Source organism: Triturus cristatus, chromosome 7 (assembly GCF_964204655.1).
Source record: "Triturus cristatus chromosome 7, aTriCri1.1, whole genome shotgun sequence".
NCBI lineage: Eukaryota > Metazoa > Chordata > Amphibia > Caudata > Salamandridae > Triturus > Triturus cristatus.
Window position 1 is genome coordinate 1,134,197,102 of NC_140590.1, and position 22,544 is coordinate 1,134,219,645.

Below are 22,544 nucleotides of genomic sequence, written 5' to 3' on the forward strand. Positions count from 1 at the left end.
GGCTCCACGGAGGAACAAACACAGCGACACAGTCCCACGCTTACTGTTCTATCGTGGAATGTTAACGGGCTGGGAGATAAGATTAAACGAGGGCTGGTCTTACAGTATCTCAAGCGCAAGGGGCCGGCAGTGGCACTCCTACAAGAAACGCATCTGGTAGGCTCGACCACGAAAGCACTGGACAGATGGGGTTTTAAGATGGCGATACATTCTGAGTTCACGTCTGGTTCCCGAGGGGTTGGCATATTGGTAAACAAGCGCTTCCCGCTGATTCTAGTCGACTCCCGTAGGGAGGAGCATGGCCGATTCGCGGCGCTCACCTGTCAATGGGAGGGTAGAATGTATAATTTGGTAACTGTGTACATCCCACCGACACTCCACCAGGATACGCTCCGGGCATTAGGAGAATTTCTGCTGACATTACCACCAGGGGAACTCATTATGGGCGGGGATTTCAATGCAACTATAGACCCGCTACTGGACAGGTCCTCATTCAGAGATCACGGTGGCGCCACCCCCAAACTGCGCGAATTCACGGAGGCACTCGGCCTCATAGACACCTGGAGGACTCACTGTCCTGAAGACCGACAATACACCTTCCACTCAGGGGCGCACAACACCCTCTCCCGCATAGACTATATCTTCACGTCACCCGCAGGGTTTAGGGGCATGACTGACGTTTCCCACCTGCCCAGGGGCATCTCGGACCACTCTCCGGTAGTGATCACATTTACACTTTCTACCCCACGTAACCGCAGGATATTCCCAATTCATCCGGGATACCTCAAAGTCCCCTCAATTCGTAAAGCCCTTCAGGCGACGACCAAACATTATTTCGCTGAAAACAAGGACCCGGAGATAGGCCCTATGACCTTGTGGGAGGCGTACAAAACAGTCCTTCGTGGACAAGCAATCTCAATGATTACAGACTATAAGAGGGCCCAGCAGCTTGCGGTGCTTAGGCTCGAGCAGGGGGTGAGAGAGGCGGAGGTCAACCACGCCACGCACATCGATGATGACACCGCGCATACTGCCCATATGGCGCGGCAGGAATATCGCTCCTATCTTTGGGAAGCCGCACACGCCAAACAGACGGCTGCACGGCATACTGTTTACGAGCTGGGAGACAAGGCGGGCAAACTGCTGGCCTGGCTTGAAAGGCGGGAACGGGCGGCGCGTTGGGTGGCGCGGATCAGGCTAGATTCGGGTGGCTACACGTCGGAGCCGCGGCAAATCGTAGAGGCCCTGGCGGCTCACTACAAGAAGGTCTATACACCGGAGGCCTCGTCCACGGTGGCGAAAAACGAGGCCTTCCTCCGGGACATCGCGATGCCACGGTTGGCCCCATCGGACGTAGAAGCCCTAGAGGCGGACCTGAAGGCGGAAGAGCTCACGTTAGCAACACTCGCTCTCCGTGCCGGGAAGGCGATGGGCCCAAATGGAATTCCGGTGGAAATCTATAAGTCGAACGCTGCCCACGTAGTCCCACATCTACTGGCCATGTACAACAACAGCCTGTCGACAGGGATACTCCCCCCGGACCAGAGAGTGGCTACCAAGCCAGCGCATGAGTGCGCTTCCTATCGCCCAATCTCATTGCTGAATGCTGAGGCAAAGATTCTGGCAAAGGTGCTGGCGACGAGGCTGCAGCCCTATCTCACGACCCTAATACACCCGGACCAATCGGGATTCATGCCACGCCGGAATACCGCCTTAAATATACGGCGGCTCCACGGGATTCTTGCGCGCCGCACCTCGATAGAGGAAGCCGCGGCCGTCCTCTCGCTGGATGCGCGGATGGCGTTCGACCGGGTGGAATGGCCGTTCCTCTTTGCTGTCCTTCGCCACGTGGGACTCGGCCCCAAGATATGCGCTTGGATTCAGCTTTTGTATACGGCCCCACTGGCACAGGTCGTGGCAATGGCCATATCTCAGACACCTTTCCGTTGGGGCAGGGGACGCGGCAGGGCTGCCCTCTTTCCCCGCTCCTTTTTGCTTTGGCTCTAGAGCCACTGGCGGCCTGGCTGCGGCAGGACCCGGTGATCCGGGGACTAAGGTGGACAATGGGGTGGGAGGATCGCATTTCCCTCTATGCTGACGACATCCTGTTATACCTGGCCTCCCCTGCGCGCTCGATCGTTTGTCTCCTGGATATATGTGCGTCGTACGGGAGGGTATCTGGATACGAGATTAACTGGGAAAAGTCCATTGTGTACATGCTCCGCGGCTCCCCACCTCGGCTCCCGGGGTTGTGAGATTCGGGTGGTGACGGACGGGTTCAGGTATCTGGGCATTTATGTGACAGCTGACAGGGAACGTTTTGTAGCGGAAAATCTAACGAAGCCACTGCATCGGTTTCGTAGCGATGTCAAACATTGGCGCTCCTTGCCCTTGACACTGCTGGGGAGGGCCGCCCTCTTCAAGATGATGGCTCTCCCTAGATTTTTGTATGTACTCCAAAATACCCCCTTCCCGGTGCCACCAACTTATTTTGCTGCCGTTAATGCGGAAGTCACCAGCCTACTATGGGAGGACAAGACGCCGCGGGTAGCACTCCACAAGCTCACCAGGGGGTGGTATGACGGGGGATAGCCCTCCCAGACTTGCGACTGTACTATTGGGCATCGCAGCTTACGGTGATCAACCAGTGGTTGCATATGCCAGGGGAGGACCCGGCATATCGTATGGATCGGCACCTGCTGGGGGCTGGAGGGGTCATGGGAGCACTCTACAATTACAAGAGGGGCCACTGCCCCCCAGGCCCCACGACACACACCCTCCGGCTATGGTTCGCAGCGCAGCGATCCCTGGGCTGGGCTGGGAAAATAACCCAAGCAACTCCGTTGTGGGAGGCGAAACAGTTGGGGGTACTGCGCACTACCAAGGGGTTCCATCAATGGGATCTAATTGGTATCTCCAGGGTGGGTGACCTTTGGAAGAAGGGAGAAATGGTCACATTTACCCAACTGCAAGCAGATTTCGACCTGGCTGCCACCGAGGGGTTCAGGTACATGCAAATCCGTCACGCACTCCAGGCGGCAGTCCCGCCTGGGACCCGACTTCCGGAGTCGTCGCCACTGGAGGACCGGCTCCTCACAGAACACCTGACAAAGAGGGCGACCTCCCTAACATACCGAAAACTGATAAACAACCGGCCAGATCCATTCGCAGCTCTTAAAAACCGATGGGAGGCCGAGCTGGGGGAATTAGACGAAACGGACTGGCAGGCGGCGCTTTCCTCCCCTAGGGAGGTGGGCGTCTCATCCAGACTGCGTCTGGTCCAACTTAAAATTCTGCACCGCACATACTACACTCGTACACTCCTGTTTAAACTTAACCGGACTGACTCCCCACTATGTCTTAGGCAGTGTGGGATGGAGGGAACCCTTATACATACCCTGTGGGAATGCCCAGCCATAACTTTGTACTGGAAGGGAATTCTGCGCACACTCTCCCAGGTGACCAGGGTCCCAACACTCCCGGAGCCACGGAGATGTCTCCTCAATGTCTGGGAACCGACTGATCACAACAAAGTCACGCAACTCTGGGTAACACTGGGACTTATGCTGGCGAAACGCAATATAGCCCAAAAATGGGGCTCTAGCCAAACTCCAACCCTCGCCCAGTGGTCCTGGGACATGGACTCCACAATGGTGGTCGAGAAAACTGTCTATCTTCACAGAGGCTGCCCCAAAAAATGGACCCGGGTATGGGGTGGGTGGAATGCCTATAGAGGGAATATATGTGAGCCCCCGAGCGACACCTCAGACTCAGACCTCAGTGACCACGATTAGACGATATATAATTGGTCGGCGCAATGTGATAAAAACTGTCTTGCGAAGCAAAAAGGAACACACTGCTTTTTACAATGTCATGTATGTTTTATTGCACTCTCACTGGACAATTATTCTATGGAACCTGATGCCAATGTGTACTGTTTTATGTTCAAACTTCAATAAAAATATTTACAAAAAAAAAAAAATTATTATTACCTGCCGCCCAAGTCTTTCTTATAGCGTTGGGGGCCTGAAATAGTCTGAATTGTAACACTTGTCGGAGTGCGACGGTCAGTAGTTGCATTGGTTCTGTCATTGGCAGTGCTGGCAGGGGCAATGTGTGGTGCAAGCTGCAGTGGCCTCCCGAGGAGAGCCTTGGCCTACAAATTAAGCACTGGCTTGGGCCTCCACTGACTCACTCACAATGAATTGTTAAAGGTGAGGCAGTGAACTGGGTTACTGTAAGAGCTGGTCCTATCCATGGTAATGAATGGCATTACATGTGTCACTGATGCACATACCTCATGTCAGTCTGTCCAGACTACCAATCTATCTGTCAGGGCAACTGTAACTGCTGATTCTCATTCCACTCCTCCATCAACTCCCTTCCCCTTTGGTTTTCATTCTCTTATATATATTGTGCTTCTCCTCGCTAACATTGCCTTCATTATGCTCCCCTGCTAAGCAATTTACTCCATCGTTCCTTTTCACTGCCTTTCTCTATCTCCCCCTTTCCTCTGCCTCACAATCAATCCTTTTTGCCTTGATTGTAATTACCTCTCGTCTTTTTCTCCCCTCATCTCACCTGCTTTCTGTTTTTTTTTGCTCTTATTTTTTTTTTTTTTAATTCTCAACTTCGATGTGTATATTCATCCTCTGGCCACTGCTAACACGCCGCGAGCCACCTGGGCCTCTGGTTTTCGCTTAGAGCAGCGGCTGGGGAGAGCATGTAGCCAGGGCACCTGTACTCTCCTCATAATGCATTCTGGGAGTAGTAGTCTTCTTAGCTCGCTTCAGTTTATCTAACGAAACGAACACGCATGGCCCCAATAACTACAAAGTACAAGATTGTAACTCTGCATCCTTGGCCACATGGCGTCATATGACCACCTTACTAATGAGGGGAGTAGGTAACATTATGACAATTAAACAACTGTTATTCCAAGTGCATTACTTGTGAATGTGTGCGTTCCTCCTCAAATCCCACGTTTCAGAATATGCCGAGCTCCTCTTCTGTAAATGTCATCAGGGTTGAGCTGCGTAAACATACATGTGGCAAACGCAGGGAGTGCGGCATTTGCTGCACAACTTCTATTCCTGGCACTCCGCTCCGTACTCGGTGCCTTATCAGGGAAAAGGCGGGATCGACGCACTCTTCACAGCCCTCAGGCGACCCTCGCTTGACGGCCTGGCCTGGCTTCACTGAACGAACAACTTCACGGCGCCGGCAGACACACTGCAATCTTACATGTGAGTTGGCGAAGCATTTCACTGTCAGGGGACTCGCGCAGCTCTGACAGGCTGAGAGCGATGCCCCCGAAAATTCTGAAGGCCGTTGTAGCGTTTCAGGGTTCCTAAATATGGCATTGCTAATGCGGAGCGAAAACTGGGCAACAAGCAGTGGCCAGCATCTGGTTTAATTGGTGTCTGGAACACACAACCCTCTAATTGACAGTCACTTAGACCAGGGAAAAAAAAAACACACACACCTGACCACGTAGACCCCTGTTCCATATCACATTTTACGGCACTCTCTAGTTCTAGGAGATCACACACACCCCTCCCCTCACGTTGACATTCATGGAATCTTTTATTATAGCTTGTAGTGATTCACGCTGACACTTCAATACCCACAACGCATTCGGATGAGTTTTAAGCAAAGGTTAGCATGTTTTTCAGAAGTGGGCTGAAACGAAACAGCGATGTGTTAGTAGTACAAGAAAGGAGGGGCGCCGTATGGGGAGCGGAGACGCCGTCTTATTTATAGAGGAGGAAGGGGGTCTGCTGAAAAGGTTCCCTGTCAGCATCCACCTTTCTGTGCCACTTGCACATCTTTGCTAGTCCCAGGCTCTCCATTACAGTTTATTGTTATAAGCAACTTTGTTAGCTCACTTCTACTGTCCAAGGACTACAACTCCCAGAATGCACTGACTAGTTTACCAGACGCACGGTACTAGTGAATCACCAGTGGTGATGTGAAGTCGCAGGCAAATCTACCCATTCTGACACATTTTGTTCTCTTGTAGAGTTGCGGGGATGGCCTGCACGAACATGGCCGGGGTGGGGGTCAGAACAGGTCAGTGTCTCCAAACGACAGGTGGAGAGGGGTGGGGGAAGCAACGTATATTTCAGGTGTACTCTATTAAGGCCTTATACGACTATCACAATCTCGTTGTGGTGATGCCAAAAGTAGCAACGCAATTTCAGAAACGTAACATTCCCGTGACATGATAGGCCTACGTGGTGGAAGGTTACATCCTGTCAGGCCCATTAGGGTCAGGGCCCCTTTAAGGGTGCTGAGTTATAAATACAGGCCGGGACTCACCTTAGCTCTGGCAGAATGGCTTCAGCTGAGCTGGTGAGAGCACGTCAGGCGTGTGGGCTGCCTGCCTTCCCGCCGCCATGAAAGAGGGCCATTGATGATTTTGTATTCCATTGGTGTTTGTATAGTGCTTACTACCCGAGACGAGGCGCTGACTGCCAGACCCCCGCTGTGGAAGAACTGCTGCTGCATTCTACCTTAACACTGCGCGGGCCAATGCAGCAAACTCCCTCCTCCTTACCTCTGAGGGCGGCTTGTCTCTCCTAACCTCACCCCGCCTGACCCTGCACATCGGTAGCGCTTAACCCTCTTCGCAGAGGGCCGATTCTACAGGCGCTTGTGGGCATGGCATTTATTTAATGCCTGCATATACTTATCCTCTTTTGCTCCACGGTTTTTAATTCATGGCGGTCAGTAGCACTGCTTGATGTAGGAAAGCGTACTGAGGTTTTCTCCTCATAGCACACCTTCCACCTGGAGCGCAAGCAGTGGGCGGGTCTCCCCTCCGCACTACCCGCCTAGCCAGGTCACCCCCCCCCCCCCTACCTCCCACTTAAACAAACCGCTCGTGGCGTGGAAGCATGGCGTGCCCAGGCTGCCCCGCGAGTCTGGGCCTAGCCGACTGGCCTGAAGTACCCCTCGGCCCTTATCCCTAGATTCCCTCACCCCCCTCGTCGCGATGCCCACCAGAGCTGGGACTCCACGGCTACGTTGTTGTGGTGTGTAACTTGCATGAAATAGTTCAGTAATGTGAATAAAAACATCCTGAAATTGCTGTTAACATACAAAAACGTCGGCACTGCAAAGTAGTAACTCGTAAGGTACCGGCGTGAACCGCAGCAGGCCCGGCGAGGCCTTCAGGGGCAAGTCAAAAATATAAATTGGTGGTGCCTGGCCCCCGAGCCCTCGCTGTGAAGTGCGCACTACGGTCAATGTAGGGTTTCGCGCCGAATAACGGTCTGCTGGGTATAGTATGCAGAACGGTTTAAACACGCTGTGACGTCATCCGTGTTCAGGAAAGTTCAGTCGTTTTAATTAAGCGAGAGGGGCGGGCATGCTGCACTAATGGAAAGGGCTGGATTGTCAAAGCTTGGCGAGATGATCGCCCTGCTGTTAGAAAACAAATGACGCCAGGGCCTAAGAAGCGTTACTGCGTCCTCGGTGTGTCGGGTGACGTTTAATCGATGTTACCCAGTGAACTAGATGCTATGGGCCCCCCTCAAACCACTGGGCGCACAGCCCCCACAAGCCATAATAGGAATGTTCAATGGGTGACGACGGTTTAGTTCTCCAAGCACAGGAAAAGGCATTCCCCTCCTTAAATCTCCCCCCCCCCCCCCCTCCTTTAAACCGTCTTGCCCGAGCTCACTCCACGTAGAACACGAGGCCCAGCTCAGTTAGGGAACGTTTTTGACTGATAACTATACATAACCCGGTTTTTGATTTAAAAAAATACATGTTAGCTGCAGCGTGAGTCGAGCAGCGGTAAAACGTCAGTATTTAATATAGCATGGAAATGGAAAATCTTATGTAGAAAGCACGGCATCTGACACGTGTTTCGCTCTGAAAAGCTATTCCAAAGAGGCAAAAGGCCAAATTACTCTTTGAAGTTGGGGCCGGTGGTTACTAAGTCGCGTGCTTACTTTGACTTTTCCCTATAGATATTTCCCATTTCGCGCTCTTGAATTGATTGACAGACTAACCTGGGTATCTATCAAAAATGTGTAACTCCCACTCTGGGCTTAATTTTTGTCAGTACTTGCATGAGGTGAGCACCACACCGACACTCCTTTTTGAGGAGCCAGGGTGTCTTTTTAGGTCTCGGCTGCGAAAGGCTGCGCTTGCGCAGTCTCGCTCCGAGATTTAATGAGATGGAGTGACTTTGAGAAGAGGGGCTTGCACCCGCCCCTCTTCTCTCCTGTTCTCCATTGGCTGGCCTCTTAAATGCTGGCCAGCCACTGGAGAAGAGGTCCAGTCACTCCGTTGAAGCCCCGTCCTTTTCGGATCGGGGGGCGTGTTTTTTGCGAGAAGTCTCAGGGAGGAGACAACAGCAAAACACGCCCCCAAATCCGAAAATGAGGCTCCCTTTCTCCGAGGCATTTTCTGCTTCGCCTCGGAGAAAGGCGGCGGGGTTAGGCTGCTGCTCTGGTCTGCTCTGCTGCTCTGGATAATTGATAATTATCTTTTAACGATATGGTGCCACGGATAAGATCGACTGCCTGTTCATACTGTATTTCTATGCTTAAAAAAACAATAAATGTAAAAATTGACCAAAAAAGAAATCATAACTATATTTTTTAGAAACATGGCACGCGTTTCGCTTGGTTGGGCGTTTCGCTTGGTTGGATATACCGATGCATGGATGGAAGTGGGAGAAAGTCCTTTCAAGATGGCCGGTGCCGTTGACTAGGGGAGCCTGGGTCCCGGAGGTGAGAGACGTGCGCACGGCGACAGCTCAGTCGGGGTTCATGTTGGTTGTTGACACAGCGGCTCAGTCACACTCCTCCTTCCGGAGGTTCGTGTCAACAGAGCCCGGCCATGGAGAGGCCGCGGGATAAGCTGTCACGTTCGCCTCATGGTCATCGTGGCTCCCGGCACGGCCCCCGCTCAGTTAACGGCTCACGGCCCCGTTCCTTGTCCTCCGATAGGCCCCGTAGTTCCCGGCCCAGCTCCCTTTTTGCTACTCGCCGCTCACGGCCCCGCTCCCCTTATGGTTCCCGGCCTCGATCCCCTCATAGGCACTATAGTTCCCGGCCTCGCTCCCCACATAATTTCCGTCGCTCGCCGCCTCGTTCCCGTGGCTCCCGGCCCCGCTCCCCCGGTAGTCTACCTGGCTCCCGGCCTCGCTACTCCCACCGGTCACGACCCACTTACGGCCCCCATGACCACAGGCCCAGGTCTCGTAGCCCCAGGTCCCGCTCCTCCCGTGCCCTCAGGTCCCGCTCACCGCTAGGTTACCGTGGCTTGCGCTCAAGCTCCCCTCTGCCCCCGCTTCCGCTGCGCCCTTACGTGCCCCACGGTTCCCGGGACCTCTCGCCCCTTAGTCTACGGCTGCGCTCTCCCTTTGGTGACCGACCCCGTTCTCCAAGTAGCCCGTATGCCTATCCCCTGCACAGCCCAGGGAACCTGTCCCCTCTTCGTTCCCGCTCCCCTTATCGCTATCACCCAGGGAGTCCCCGTCGCCGCTCCTTCTCCCCCGGGCACCGTCCCCCTCATGACTACCCGTCTTCACCCTCGAGGGGGCTGCCCGAACTGGACTCCTCACAGCGGCCACGTGACCCGGAGGACCTGCGGTACCGCCTAACCCGGCCCAGTCAGAGCGGCGACGGACAGGTAGGGCTCATGTCAACAGGTGAAATTGTTTTCGGAAGCATAGTGGTCATAACTAGCATCCTAAGTTCACTTTTATATAGTCAACCTCAAGACATGGGTGTTTAACCAATAGGTACAGGCAGCATGATCGATCCCACAGTGCCTGGAGACTATCACCAGTAAAACAGTTTCGCTTTACAAATCCTGATTAATTGTATATAGGCGATGCTGCCTTGTTCACGCAAGTATGTTTTGCAGAGGCAACGTTTGATGTGCATATGTGCACAGCCAACTGAAAAGGAGTCCACTTCAGTGACAGGGCTGCTGTGACTAGCTTTTGGTTCATTCCTTTATTTTTTTTAATATTCTGTTATATTGATGCAATTTTTTTCCGAATTCCATATGGGGAGGGGGCGGCCGAGCACTTTGACAGGGCCGGTTTTGGTACCCAGTCCGGCCCTGGTCACAGCAGTCTATTAGCAGCACAGGACGAGCACGCGCACCTTCCCTATGCCGGGGTCAGTGACGCGCCTCTGCTGCTTGAGAGATGACCCAGTTGTGACGGAGGAGCGCGCGCTGAGCACCGGCGGTTATCGGTGCAATCTTTATGACTGTTGTCTCTTGCTCTCTGCCTTGCACAGAGTTCATTCACACCGGGCCCAGAGCTCCTCATGCCTCACACCTGTTAATCTGGGTTAAGGGGTGCAACCTTCACCTACAGGCCAGCAAGGGGGTGGGGCAATGGTGCGGTGCGAGGGGTTCGGCACACAGATCGACAGACACACGGGTAAACAGGAGCACACATTCAAACACACAGTTACACACAAACACACGTGCAACTGCAGGGATAAACTGACGCATTTATACACAAATGCTAGACAAACATTTCCAGACACACATCTCAACGTATAGTTACACAGATATGCACGTGAACACTTGTGTTAAGTACCCAGGTATGCTACAAAATGCCAGGCATACAGGCACAATCTGTGACGTAGGCATTCAGGCCGAGATAAACCATCCTGTGCATATTCGATGATCAGTTACACAAAAACATAGGGGTAATCTGGCACACGTATCTTCAGCCACCTAGATGAGCATTCGGTAGAAGGCACACATACACAAGTTTGCAAGCACACCAACGTGATCAGGCCTATAGTTAAGCCACACTCACCATCTAGAGCACCACACAGCTCTAAGCCATCGGGGTGGCAACACATGTGCCTCCTCAATGGTACAGCCAGGTCATACCCTACAGTGATGGTACATATAAGACACAGCTGCTGTCATCATCACACACACAACATGCCTCCAGTCACATACTTGGTTAAGCGTTAGTTGCCGAAGTGTTCGCCTCCTGAGAGGTATATCCATTTCATGTTTTTCTGCCTCATCTACATCACCCGCAAACACATAATACGGCATCAAAGCCACACATACTGCTCCACCCTAATTCATAACACCATCTAGATGGCCACTATCCAATAAAATCAATCACAGAGGAATACATTAGTCTACTCCAACCCTGCCAGTTACTATCCACTGACTTACAATATGACAAACCACCAAATACAATATCAACAGAATTGTAAAGTGTGCCCAGATTGTGAAAGCACTGTGGGATGCGATTTGCTGCTGAAGTGGGTGTATTAAGCAGACTGCGTTTCCTTCCTTGGTACTTCTACTAAAAATGAATGAGGAATTTATAAAGCGCTGGAATCACCCCGGCAGGGGTATCTCCGCGCTAGCAGCGGATAGAAGCGAGGAAGTCGTGAGGGCGCTCAATCGTTAATAAGCTCCGTTTTTAATAGTTTTCTGATTTTAAGCAAGTTAGGTCACTTACGTAAGGCACAGGGGAGCGAGTTCCAGAGACGTGGGGCAACATAGAAACGAGCATTTACAATGCAACGGTCTCGGCATTGTTAAAGTTAGAGCTATTGGCATTGCTCATGACATTATTTTTGTTTGTTTTTGTTTTTAAAACATGTAGAGAAGCAGCATTGTTATTTACAATGTCAATAGCTTAATCAGTGTGTGTGTAGGTGGCTGTGTGTGGGTGCAAATGCAATAGGTCTCGCATTTGAGTGATTAAGCTATTGACATTGTAAATAACAATGCCGTTTCTTTAAATGTTTTAAAAACATAAACAAAAATAATGTCATGAGCAATGCCAATAGCTCTAACTTTACCAATGCCGAGACCATTGCATTGTAAATGCTTGTTTAAATCGGGCTCCCGGTTATTTTTTGGCCATTTCCATCTGTATTTATCCATATTTATTTTGTGTTTTGCGTTTTAATGAAGTTGTAAAACTGTACATTTCCATATCTCTTTTTACTGATAGATGCGCACTCATACTTTGTCTGTCATGTTTTAGCCATTTAAGCTGTCAAATAATAAATACTAATATATCCACTGGTAAATACTAGCATTATACCATGAATGTATGTTGACAAATGCCTTTATTTAAAGGAATTGCATCATGTTTTTTAATTTCCCATGCTCTTTATATGCTCAGCCGCTGGCATATAATTAATCAGACAGCACGGAGAGTCACTTAAAAGCACATTTTTCTGTATTTATCCTCTTTTAAAAATAAATGCAGACAGAAAACACATTGTGTTCTGTCTGTATTTATCTGTAACAATCCGTAAAAATGGAAAACTGGGAGCCTTATTTATAAAGCTCTTCGAGTAAGAGCAGGTGGCAAAAGCAGAAGAGGATGAAATAGAAGACTGAGAAAAGGGATTAAGTATGAATGAACAATCCTACAGGAGTGGGTGGTGGAAGAAAGACACGCAGTCTAGTGTTTTCAGACCGCTTTATAGGTTTCCCATTTGTACGTCACCCGCTCAGATGAGGTACGAGTTTGGTCTGATGAGGTAAACGCCAGCTCGCGGCAAGGGGCAATCCGCAGGTTAGGCTATAAATAGAAGTCCCATCCCTGTCCGTAAACGTCACATATGAGCTGAAAATGAAAGCACGAGAAATGTAAAAAGAGATCCAAAAGCAGTGACGCTTTTCTCCTGCTCTGGAAACATTGAATTTGAATGAGCTGTGGTAAATGTTAAGGAGAGTAACTCGTTAAAAGTGGGAATACATTTGTAAAAAGAACCCCACAAGTTGATAAAATCATTTTATGCAAACGACCCCATGCTTGAATGGTCGTCAATACTTGGAAATAGCTAATCTTACTTTGGAAAAAAATGACCCTTTTAGACTGAAACTTGGTGATGTGTGGCTTTAGTTCCCAGCAAAAGATCTTGTTTTGGAATATTTGACACTGAACCCTTCTGAGTATGGTATGGGTTTGTCCTGGGCTTGTCAATGTATGCACGTAATTGACTCGAAACCCTCTTACTCAGTCCATACATGCTCTCATGCATTGTTTTAACATGACCATCTACACTTAACATGATAAACCGTTGAGATGAAACGAAAAGGAAAGTATTTTGAATTGGGAAACTAATCAGACCTGGTTGGTTTTCATCATTTCTATTTTTATAATAAATGCAAACTTATTGTGTTGCTTCCTGTGATTAACCATATTTTAGATTTTGTAAGTAGAGGGTCGGCTAGCAAATGAGGAAGGGGTTTGATCTCGTCCTGAGATGGATGGGAGGGTGCGGTGCATTTTTTGATTACCTCCCTCTCTTGTCCTTTACAGCGCAACACTCTGTTGGCCCCAAAAAAGGAGAAAAAGAAAAAGCAAGTGGAGAAGCCCCCCTTGGCCATCGACCAAGTGGGTAAACACCCTCTGGAGAACAGGTATGGAGTCTACTCGGGTGGGTGGAACATAGTGATGGATGGAATAATGGCAAATAGTATTAATCTCTGGGTATCTTTCCCACCTTATGCAAGGCAGTCCTGACTGTGCGCCTCATTGAAAGTCACTCCCCGCAGTGAGTCGAGGCACCCTCTAGAAGGGAACACGAGGAACTCCACGGAAGTTAATTTGGGGAGTACACCTATGCAGCTGACAACTGGTCCCATGCCAGAAGTGACATCTTCACACATTCTTGGCATTTTAACCACCAGTTCTTTACATGTTGTTTTTTTGCCAATGCTTATAAACCTCATATCAAAACTACAAGTCCCAGAAAGCAAGAGACATATGGCTAATAAGCCGGGCCTGGCTGAGTGTCCCACCGGACATGGAGCCCCTTGGCAGCTCTGCACCAGGACCTTACAGCCACAGGCAGCACATGTTTGATTGCGGCCTGGAGGGACAGGCTAGAAGTTGGTGCTGCCTGTGGCTGTAAGGTCCTGGTGCAGAGCTGCCAAGGGGCTCCAAGTCCGGTGGGACAGTCTCAGGACTGCCTTGCATAAGGTGGACCTCTGGTTGGAGTGGCACATTCAGCCCAAGGCCAATTAATATCGGAGATGGGGGGAGAGGGACTCCTTGCATACCCTAGGGGTGACTGGTGTAGCGCAAAATGGAGTCACCCCTTCAGAATGTAAGGCGTCACTCTCCCCCATCTCCGATATTAATTGGCCTTAGGCTGAATGTGCCCCTCTGAAGGGCTGGGGCCCCTAAAGGGTTGGGACCCCTACACTTCGGGGGCTTATTACGCTCATGCTAAGGGGGTGGGCACTGACAAATGGCTTATTTTTTAGTAGTGCCCCATTCGACATGTGAAGGAGAAAGGGTTGACTTGACTGCCTGCATTTGAACAGATGAACTGCACATTGATATGTGGAATGCGAGAGATAATGTATATTGCAAGCAGTTCTGAGGGGTCTTTGGCCTTGGCTGACTTTGGGGCTTTGAGACCTGTCTTCTCTTCACAGGTGGGCACTCTGGTTTTTCAAAAATGACAAAAGCAAAACCTGGCAGGGCAACCTGCGCCTGCTGACTACCTTCGACACTGTGGAGGACTTTTGGGCGTAAGTATCGCACACCCGGATAGGTGGAGAGGGAGCCTGGCAGGGGGCGGGCTCCGCAGCTGCCTATGGCTGAGAATGAGACGTGTGAGGAGACGAGGCCTCTGTAGCACAGCAGTAAGTAAGGTGGAGGACGGTGAGAGGGGTGGCCTGCGAGGGGTTAAAGCTCCGACACAGGGAGGGCTGCACTAGGCTCAAAGAATAGGACGGTTCTCGTAGTGCCAATATCGGCACACTCCCCAGCCCTCCCACAGCAATAATTGTAATTAATTAGACACAACACATTTTTGGTGGAGAAAATTGCTGAAGGTTTATTAACATATGTCAAAATGGTGGGTTAACTTGCGGGCGGCCCCTCGCCGCCTGCTCACCTGATAAGCCATAAAACCTGGTGGCTGTAACCAACCGGTGTTTGTCCTTTTGGGGGAGGGGATAGCCCTCCCTCTGGCGGACCACCAGTCTGCCCCTTACTCACACCCCTCCCAGCTAAGGGGGGGGGGGGGTGGAGCGTTGCAGGCAACCCCCTGTTGCTCAGGTGCACAACCGCCCATAGGACTAACTGGGTGCAGTCGCTCCTCCAGGATCCCACGGGAGGACCTCCCTGGGGATAATTGGCTTTAGCACCCTTACTGTGCTCCTGTAGAGGGTACCCTTCTCTACCTTACAGCCTGCAATACAAAGTAAAAAGGTTTAATTGAAAACCACCCCCCCGCCCTTGTGCTGGGAAAGCGGTGGGGAGGGAAAACGGCGTCAGGACAGCCAGGCCGGAGGGGCACCGTCAGGTCATCAGAGGTCGCTCTTGAGGGCAGGAAAGGTTGAAATACCTTCCCCCCCCCCCGCCCCCCTCCCTACCGGAAGTGATGCCGCGCCGGGGGGACCCCCCTCAACACTGCACTGCTGGCGAATGTGCCATCCTGTGGCACTAAGGCTGGCTGCCCTCTTAGGAGGGCCCCCTTCGTATCGTGGGCCCGGGGCAGCCTGGCAATCTGTGCCAGGCAGCGCCGGTACTCCCCAATTAAAAGTATTGCACTTCTCTTGAGAAGTGCCGGTACCCCCCCTCTGAAAATAAGTGCCGGTACTCCATACTGGGCAGTACCGCCCATTTAAAGCACTGGTACCAGGCAGTTATTGTGGCCAGACTCACAGAACCCACATCTTCAAAAAGTACACCATGCACCACCACACTGCGAAATGTCACTTTTCTGATGGCCAACCTTGGTACACCACTCTGGACCACTTAGAACAGTCTCAAATCTCCTCCTGCTGACCTCCCCACTCTGACGTACTCCTGTTTTTGCACCAATGAGCTTTCCTGACTCCCTGAAGGCTACGGGGCAGGAGGGAAGCATTAACTGACGAACCATGCATAGGAACGGACTGGAAACTACAATCCGCCTGTCAAAAATGATCAAACCAGCCTGACTCTGCCAGAGACCACAACGAGAATGATGCCCGTAGCATCCTCTTGACGAGCAGCCTACTCGGAAAATGCTGGAGAGGCAGAATGGCCAGTGCATCATTCTCATGGCCACTGGAATTATGCGTGAGAAGAACACATTGTGGCATGGATGACTAAATTATGTGGCAAGAAAAGGCAAATTATGTGCGCATCATGCAGTGCATTGTGGCAGTATTTTTGATGATTTTCATTTTAACAAATATTAAGTCTGTTAAATGTTTCACCTCATTAGCATTAGTCTAAAACTTTAATACAGCAATCACCTGAAACAGAGGAGAGGAGTTGGCCTAATGACTAGAGCGGTTCACCTCGAATCTGGGGAACAGGGTTGGAGTCTCGACAATGACGCTGAACATCCTGTGCTTCTGGGCAAATCCCTTAATCTCCCTGTGCCTAACAAAAATGAATGTGTCCTCATGTAATGCAACTGGTGATATTTAAAGCGCTCTGATACCCGATTCGGGTCAAGTTCGCGCTATATAAAACTGTTAAAAGTGAAAAGTTCTTGTGCAGTCTGCCACCACATGTTGTACTTGTTTTTTTTTTAAGTTCGCTTGACCTAGAGGCACGCTTTTGTTAATCTGTGAATTGGGCAGAAAATGGTGGATTATGTGGCAAATTATGTAAATACATAATAATTTGGAAAACACCACCGTTCACTATAATTCAAGAGACCCAGATCATTCTTCAAACACCATACTAGGAATTCACACGAGACTTTAAATAAATGACTGATGCACTAAGTTTGGTCAGAAGTGCAACTATAACTCCTAACCTACTTTTAGTAAACTCTAAACAACCAAACAAGCTCCTTATCAGTCAGTCTTGAGGGAGATCCTGAAAATGGAGGCTCGAAGACTGACTGCTGTAAAACTGGAAATCCACACGGCCACCTCCTCGATCGGTGGTCGCCGGTCGGTCTTTTGACTTTCCATGGGCATCGATCATCATGCCACACACATGCCGTGCTTTGGGGTTTACTTCTGACACATGACCTGATGTCTGTTAACAATCCAACCCGCGCGAGGCTTCAGTCCGTGCCGGAAGCGACCGGATCCTTTTAGTGAGACAAGAACTTCAACAAATAGAAAACCTGAGTAAATAGAGGCCTTGTAGAGTCTGTCCTTGGTCTGCAGCAAGGCTGGAGGAAGGGGCTACTGTTGGTCTGCTGGCTGGGGTGGTTGATGGCTCTAGCTTGTTGTGGGGAAGTGGGCCATGGGGCAGGGCAGGGACTGGTGCACTTGCAGGTAGGAAGGCTGAGGTTATCTTATGGTAATAGTACGCCCCTTGCCGTAACCTAGTGTTATCAGCTCTACATGGGATTCTGGGAAGCTGCAGACACACGGTGCAAGTAATGACTGAGGTCAGGTGTGGGGACAGGGTATGCACACGTGGATTCCTTACCAACATGGAAATATCATTTACTGGGCTCTTTTTTTTTTTTTCCCCGGTCATAGGTTGTACACCAACATGCAGCTGGCCAGTAAGCTGACATCCGGCTGCGACTACTCAATCTTCAAGGTAAGCCTCGCGTGGGCAGTTAGGGTCCCAGAGGGCCTTCTCCTGTCTGTGCCTTGCAGCAGCAAGGATACGGAGCGCCTACAACTGGCGAAGCAGCACTCGTCATGCAGCCCAAACACACACAAGGGGCAGACCGTTTCTGCAGTGACCCCCTGGGAAATTCCGAGAGCTAAAAGGCCAGCTGTGTCTGGGGTCAGTCACAGGTCAGGCAAATCTACTGACTGCGTAAGATCGAGGTAGCCTAGAATGCTGATTGGTGGCACAGTTTGAAGAGCTGTAGCTGGGATGCCATGATTTTCTGCGCAGCTAGAGTGGTCCAATATGCCTCCATCATGGCTTCAGGCAGAACCAACAGTCTTATGTTTGTGTGGCTTGTGTTGATTTTTCTGGCAGTGAGGGTTGTCTATTGCGGTCACGGTGTGCTAATGATATTGAATTAGTGTTTTACGCTGTTTTACGTAGCACAAACTTGGAGAGAGGACATTAGTGCTTTACAAATGAACCCGGCGTTGCACATTTTTAGGAATGAGGAGATGACGCTATTTGCTCAGGTGTTGCGCCAGGCTGGGCTTCCTAGCTGGTACCCCAGGTCCATGGTTGGCAGCTCTGGCCATATCTCGTCCCCAATATTCCCAATACACTGCCTTTACGTGACCTTGAAGTTTGATAGCACTTACCGTGGGTAGTTTTCTGGTACACGTCTGGGCTGGTTAGTAAGGTATGGGAGATACAGAATTCAGTTGTCTTAGTCTGGTGGCTTAGTAGTTGTGGCATAGCTCACAGCAGCCAAGATGTCATTCACACCTCTAGTCATGGACTAACCAGTACTGAATGTGATCGGGAGAGGCAGCACTAACGCTCGGTTTAAAATTCTTTTCTCCTGCTGCAGGAAGGCATTGAACCCATGTGGGAAGATTATCGCAACAAGCGTGGAGGGAGGTGGCTGATCACGCTCTCCAAGCAGCAGAGGCACACTGAACTCGACCGCTTCTGGCTGGACACGGTAAGTGTGGATACCAAGTACAGGGTGAGTGATCGCGGTCCTAGCCATGTTGGTACCAGAATGGGGAGGCAGATGGAATATGAAAACATGATGGTGCACTTTGTGATACTGTGACGCAAGTGTAGAGTTAGCTAGAAAATCTTTGAGCCTTTTGTGCTCCTGATACTGCAAGAGATGTCCATATTTCTCACTCTGACCTTCACTGTGCCTTTGCTTCTAAAACAAAATGGTGGCAAATATTATAGACTGGGTTCTCTGGGCTCTCATCCCAGTAGCATTTTTTGCAGGCAGGAAATTGCCTCTTGCATTTCTGTATCCTCTACAGATGTTCTGCTGGCCAAGGATGCTGTATGTGGGTCTTCTGTTAAGATGGGACTCAAAAGTACCAGAGAAGCAAAACACTGTGCAAGCTTCACACTATGTCAATGGAACACATGGACATGGAAGAGCTAATCCCATTCACAACCGACATGGGACAACCTAATCCCAATCCCCAACCTGGCTGCATAACAGTGCTCTTTTTTGCTTGTTTCTCTACATCTATTGTTGCCCATAAACGTTTATTCTAAGGTCTCAAAGATGACTTAGTCTTGGAACTAGTGCCCCCGCTTCACAAATTGGCAGCAACCAATAATTGTAGGGACTCTGGTTGCTTGTGTACTTCCCATTCAGACCCCTCTTTCACTGTTGGTGGCTTCACATGCTCCTTCCTGAGGTGCAGGGTTGGGTTCCTACTTCACTTTCTCCTACTAAAAACCTGTATTGCATTTTTGTTTATTGCTCAGTTTCCTAGAACAACTCATAGCTGTGCTCTGGTCATGTGATGTCCATAATGGCTAACAGGTTGATTTTCCCAACAGGCCTATGTTTCAGAGGTGTTAATAGGGTTGCTATGGCGTTATCTCCGCCTATTCGACACTATTTGAAATCTTGCCCATTAAACACAATCCCTTTTTTCCCTGACACCCATGTCATTGTACCGGAGTCCAAAACTGATTGTGTCCCTTTAAATGTGGTTGAATGCATTGCCTTGCACCGTGGTATAAATATCTATTAATATGTTCAGGGTTTAGTCGGTTGAGTGGTCTCTCCTAATAAGCCATGGCTCGATCTCCATTCAGAAATTTGAGGTGGGATGAGGGGAAATCAAACAGGCTTTTTTTACTGAGTTTTGCGTTTTCTTGGCTGTTCTGAGGTTGTTATTCCTAAACTAGAGGTCCTTTACAACTGGTCTACAGTTGTGTGAGCAAAATCATAGCACCACATTACGAGCCCCTAGATTTGAATAACTTTGGCCTTTTACCTCATACAGTTCTCCCACAAGTTGAATTGCATGCCAGGACACCCCCCTCAACACTCAATAGAGTTAAACAGCCCAAAAAATAATGGCGCCCACTCAAAAGCGGCGTTCTAGATCAATGCGATGTTAAAGGTTATATTAAAAAAAAATCTCAATCCACACGATACAGAATAGGTATCATGAAGGCATAAATGCATAGTTTATACATTGTTACTTGAACATGAAATACCCCAGAAAAAAAACCAAGAGATGAGGTGTTTGGCAAAACAGGTAGTTTGTTTAAATAAACATAACCACCAGGGGAACAGTTACAGGCACAGGATCTGAGGACTCCATTTCCAATCTGTCTGCAGCCTTCTGTTCTACAGTTCATTGTAGCTAAGAAAAGGTTTCTGTGATCATATATGGTGAGCAATGTAAGTAGCTGCCTCTGGAGTAATAAATTGTCTAATGGAAATTACAGGTGGGCCTCGACCTTACGTGGACACAATGTGACCAGTGGTTAAAATGTACAGATGTTCAGCATGGGGAGCACATGATCACTGCATGTGCAGTCCTGATTGGCTGTGTTCCTAACACATGTGGCATCTGACTTTATGGTGTTAGGAGCATAGGTACCCCCTCTGACCATGTGTGCTTTATTGGGGCCAATCTCCCTTGACCACTGTAATGTTACAGCGCCTGGGACTGATCCAAGGTTTTCTGTTAGTGCATTTGTCTGCCGGCTACGTACCACCCCACCTGTGACCCATCCATCAGTGACCTTCTGCCTAGGTCTCAGAGCTTGCCTGACTATCTATTTGTGAGTCAGGATTCATGTGGAGTTCAACGGGCTAAGTCATTAACAAAGGCGCAATTTCTTTCTCCTAAATGAATGTATCGTTTTCCATAGTAGCATTGACTTTTTCCATATTAACATAGTAAAAAACTTGAAATCCTTATAAGTCTCAAATGAGCAGTAAATCAGAAAAGTCGGTAGGCAATCCATTAAGTCTCAGAAAAATCATTAAAAATCTGACTTATTCCCACAACATGGGGTTCTTAAACACACTTCTTGGGTAACTAATTAGTAAAACTGCAAATTCTTCATGGTTTGATTGTATAAATTCTTTAGAAAATCAGAAGTGAATGTCCTTAACACATTCGCACTATCCCATCCTGAGTCCTATGTCACTGAAGTCTGTGGCGTCCACGTCTGCTGCACTGGCGACCCCATGGTATGACATCGCTGCATGGCTTTACTCTTGACACTTTGACCAAGCATTGTCCGTAGAACAGACCAGATGCCTCACCGCCAACGTCTCACCTCCCCTGTGCTGACTTGCAACGTCCTGAGCACCGACGTGCCAATGACCTACACTGACAGTAAGCAACTGAGCACCAGTGATGCCTCACCTCAGTGCCTTGCAAAGTCTGTGTTTCCAAGGTACTGTAAAGGACATCTGTACGACTACGTAGCAGGCCCACAATCAATCGAGGTCGGCCCCAAATTAGTGTTACTAAGCGATTTTAACTGCATTTAATCTTTAAGAATTCATAATTTGATTTCTTACTTTGTATTTTTGTTTCTTATTTTACTCCAATAAAGTGGCTATTTTTCTTAACTGTTTAGTACTTTTGTGGTAAGTGTGTGTACTTACAAATAGTTTTCGCATTACCTCTGGGGATAAGCCTGACTGAGTCAAAAGGGTACCCTTTGGACCAAATAATAGAATATCAAAAAGATAATAATCACATACGTATCCTGATTCAAACCCAGTAATATCATTCATTCATCCAAATCTAAGGAGGATTGTATTGCGTGCCAACAAGAATACATAAAACACAGTTAAAAACTGATATAGATCTGATTTCATAAGTATATTTATTAATTGTTCAAAATATATTAAAAGCAAAAAGTTTGTTACGTACAGACAATAATTAAACCTAAATCAATAATGAATCACAATAAAAATGAGCGACTTAAGTTCATCACAGTAGTTTAAAAAACATAAAAAAGGGAGTCACTAGTAAAGACAAAAACAAGGTCATCAAAAATATTACACATCTGTCATAACCCTATATGGGGTGTAGAACCCGTTACTTTTGTGCTTGGTACTCGTTGAAATCTTGTCAGTGGTCTGTGAGGCCCTAAGGTTATTCTTCCATATCGCTGAACTACTGGTTCCTCTGATTTATCCTTTTTTATGATATCGCAGTGTTCTGGTTAATTAGAACTCACTATTCATTGTCCGATATAATAAGGATTGCTATGGGAAGTATTGACCAACCTTAGGATAAAGTATGCGCGATTTTAAAACTGCATCTACAACTTTCTTTATAGTCTTCACTTGGATTTTGTATAGCTTCTTAGTAAAATTGTCGCTGTTGTTTCCCTCTTATAATTAGGGTTTTTTGTAGCAAAGTCCCTGGTGTGGTCAGCGCGGAACGGACAATCCTGACTGCTCTTGCCAAACTACCAAGGGGGTGAGCATGGGTTATTCGGAGGGTGTCACTTACCCTGATTTAAATGACTGTCCCTGCTTGGACAGTGTGCAAACCACTCCCAACAAGAGACCGCATTTCTAACAGTGCATTTCAAAGCAAATTCATTTAGTGAGAAAGCAAGGATTATAAAGCAGTGGGTACATAGTCTTGAAATATTAAAATCATTAAACTGCCCCATATCTTACTGCATATGTTCAACAGTTACTGTAATGGGCAAACTGTACAGGCCAATAAATTCAGGTCCTTTAAAGTGTGTGCTT

General features: G+C 48.9%; 1 protein-coding gene across 4 annotated transcripts in view; it reads left to right on the forward strand.

The window, feature by feature from the left end:
* Window positions 1-22,544, forward strand: part of EIF4E1B (eukaryotic translation initiation factor 4E family member 1B) — a 107,495-nt gene that overhangs the window by 63,579 nt on the left and 21,372 nt on the right. For 2 of the 4 annotated variants that reach the window (XM_085618294.1, XM_085618295.1), the window contains exons 2-5: window positions 13,298-13,398; window positions 14,422-14,517; window positions 17,431-17,494; window positions 18,384-18,497. In XM_085618294.1, the coding sequence (XP_085474420.1) occupies window positions 13,298-13,398; window positions 14,422-14,517; window positions 17,431-17,494; window positions 18,384-18,497 (375 nt within the window). Of the gene's footprint in view, window positions 1-6,324; window positions 6,355-8,342; window positions 9,652-13,297; window positions 13,399-14,421; window positions 14,518-17,430; window positions 17,495-18,383; window positions 18,498-22,544 lie in introns of those variants that run through there. The other 2 variants (XM_085618296.1, XM_085618293.1) reach the window with 2 other exon arrangements.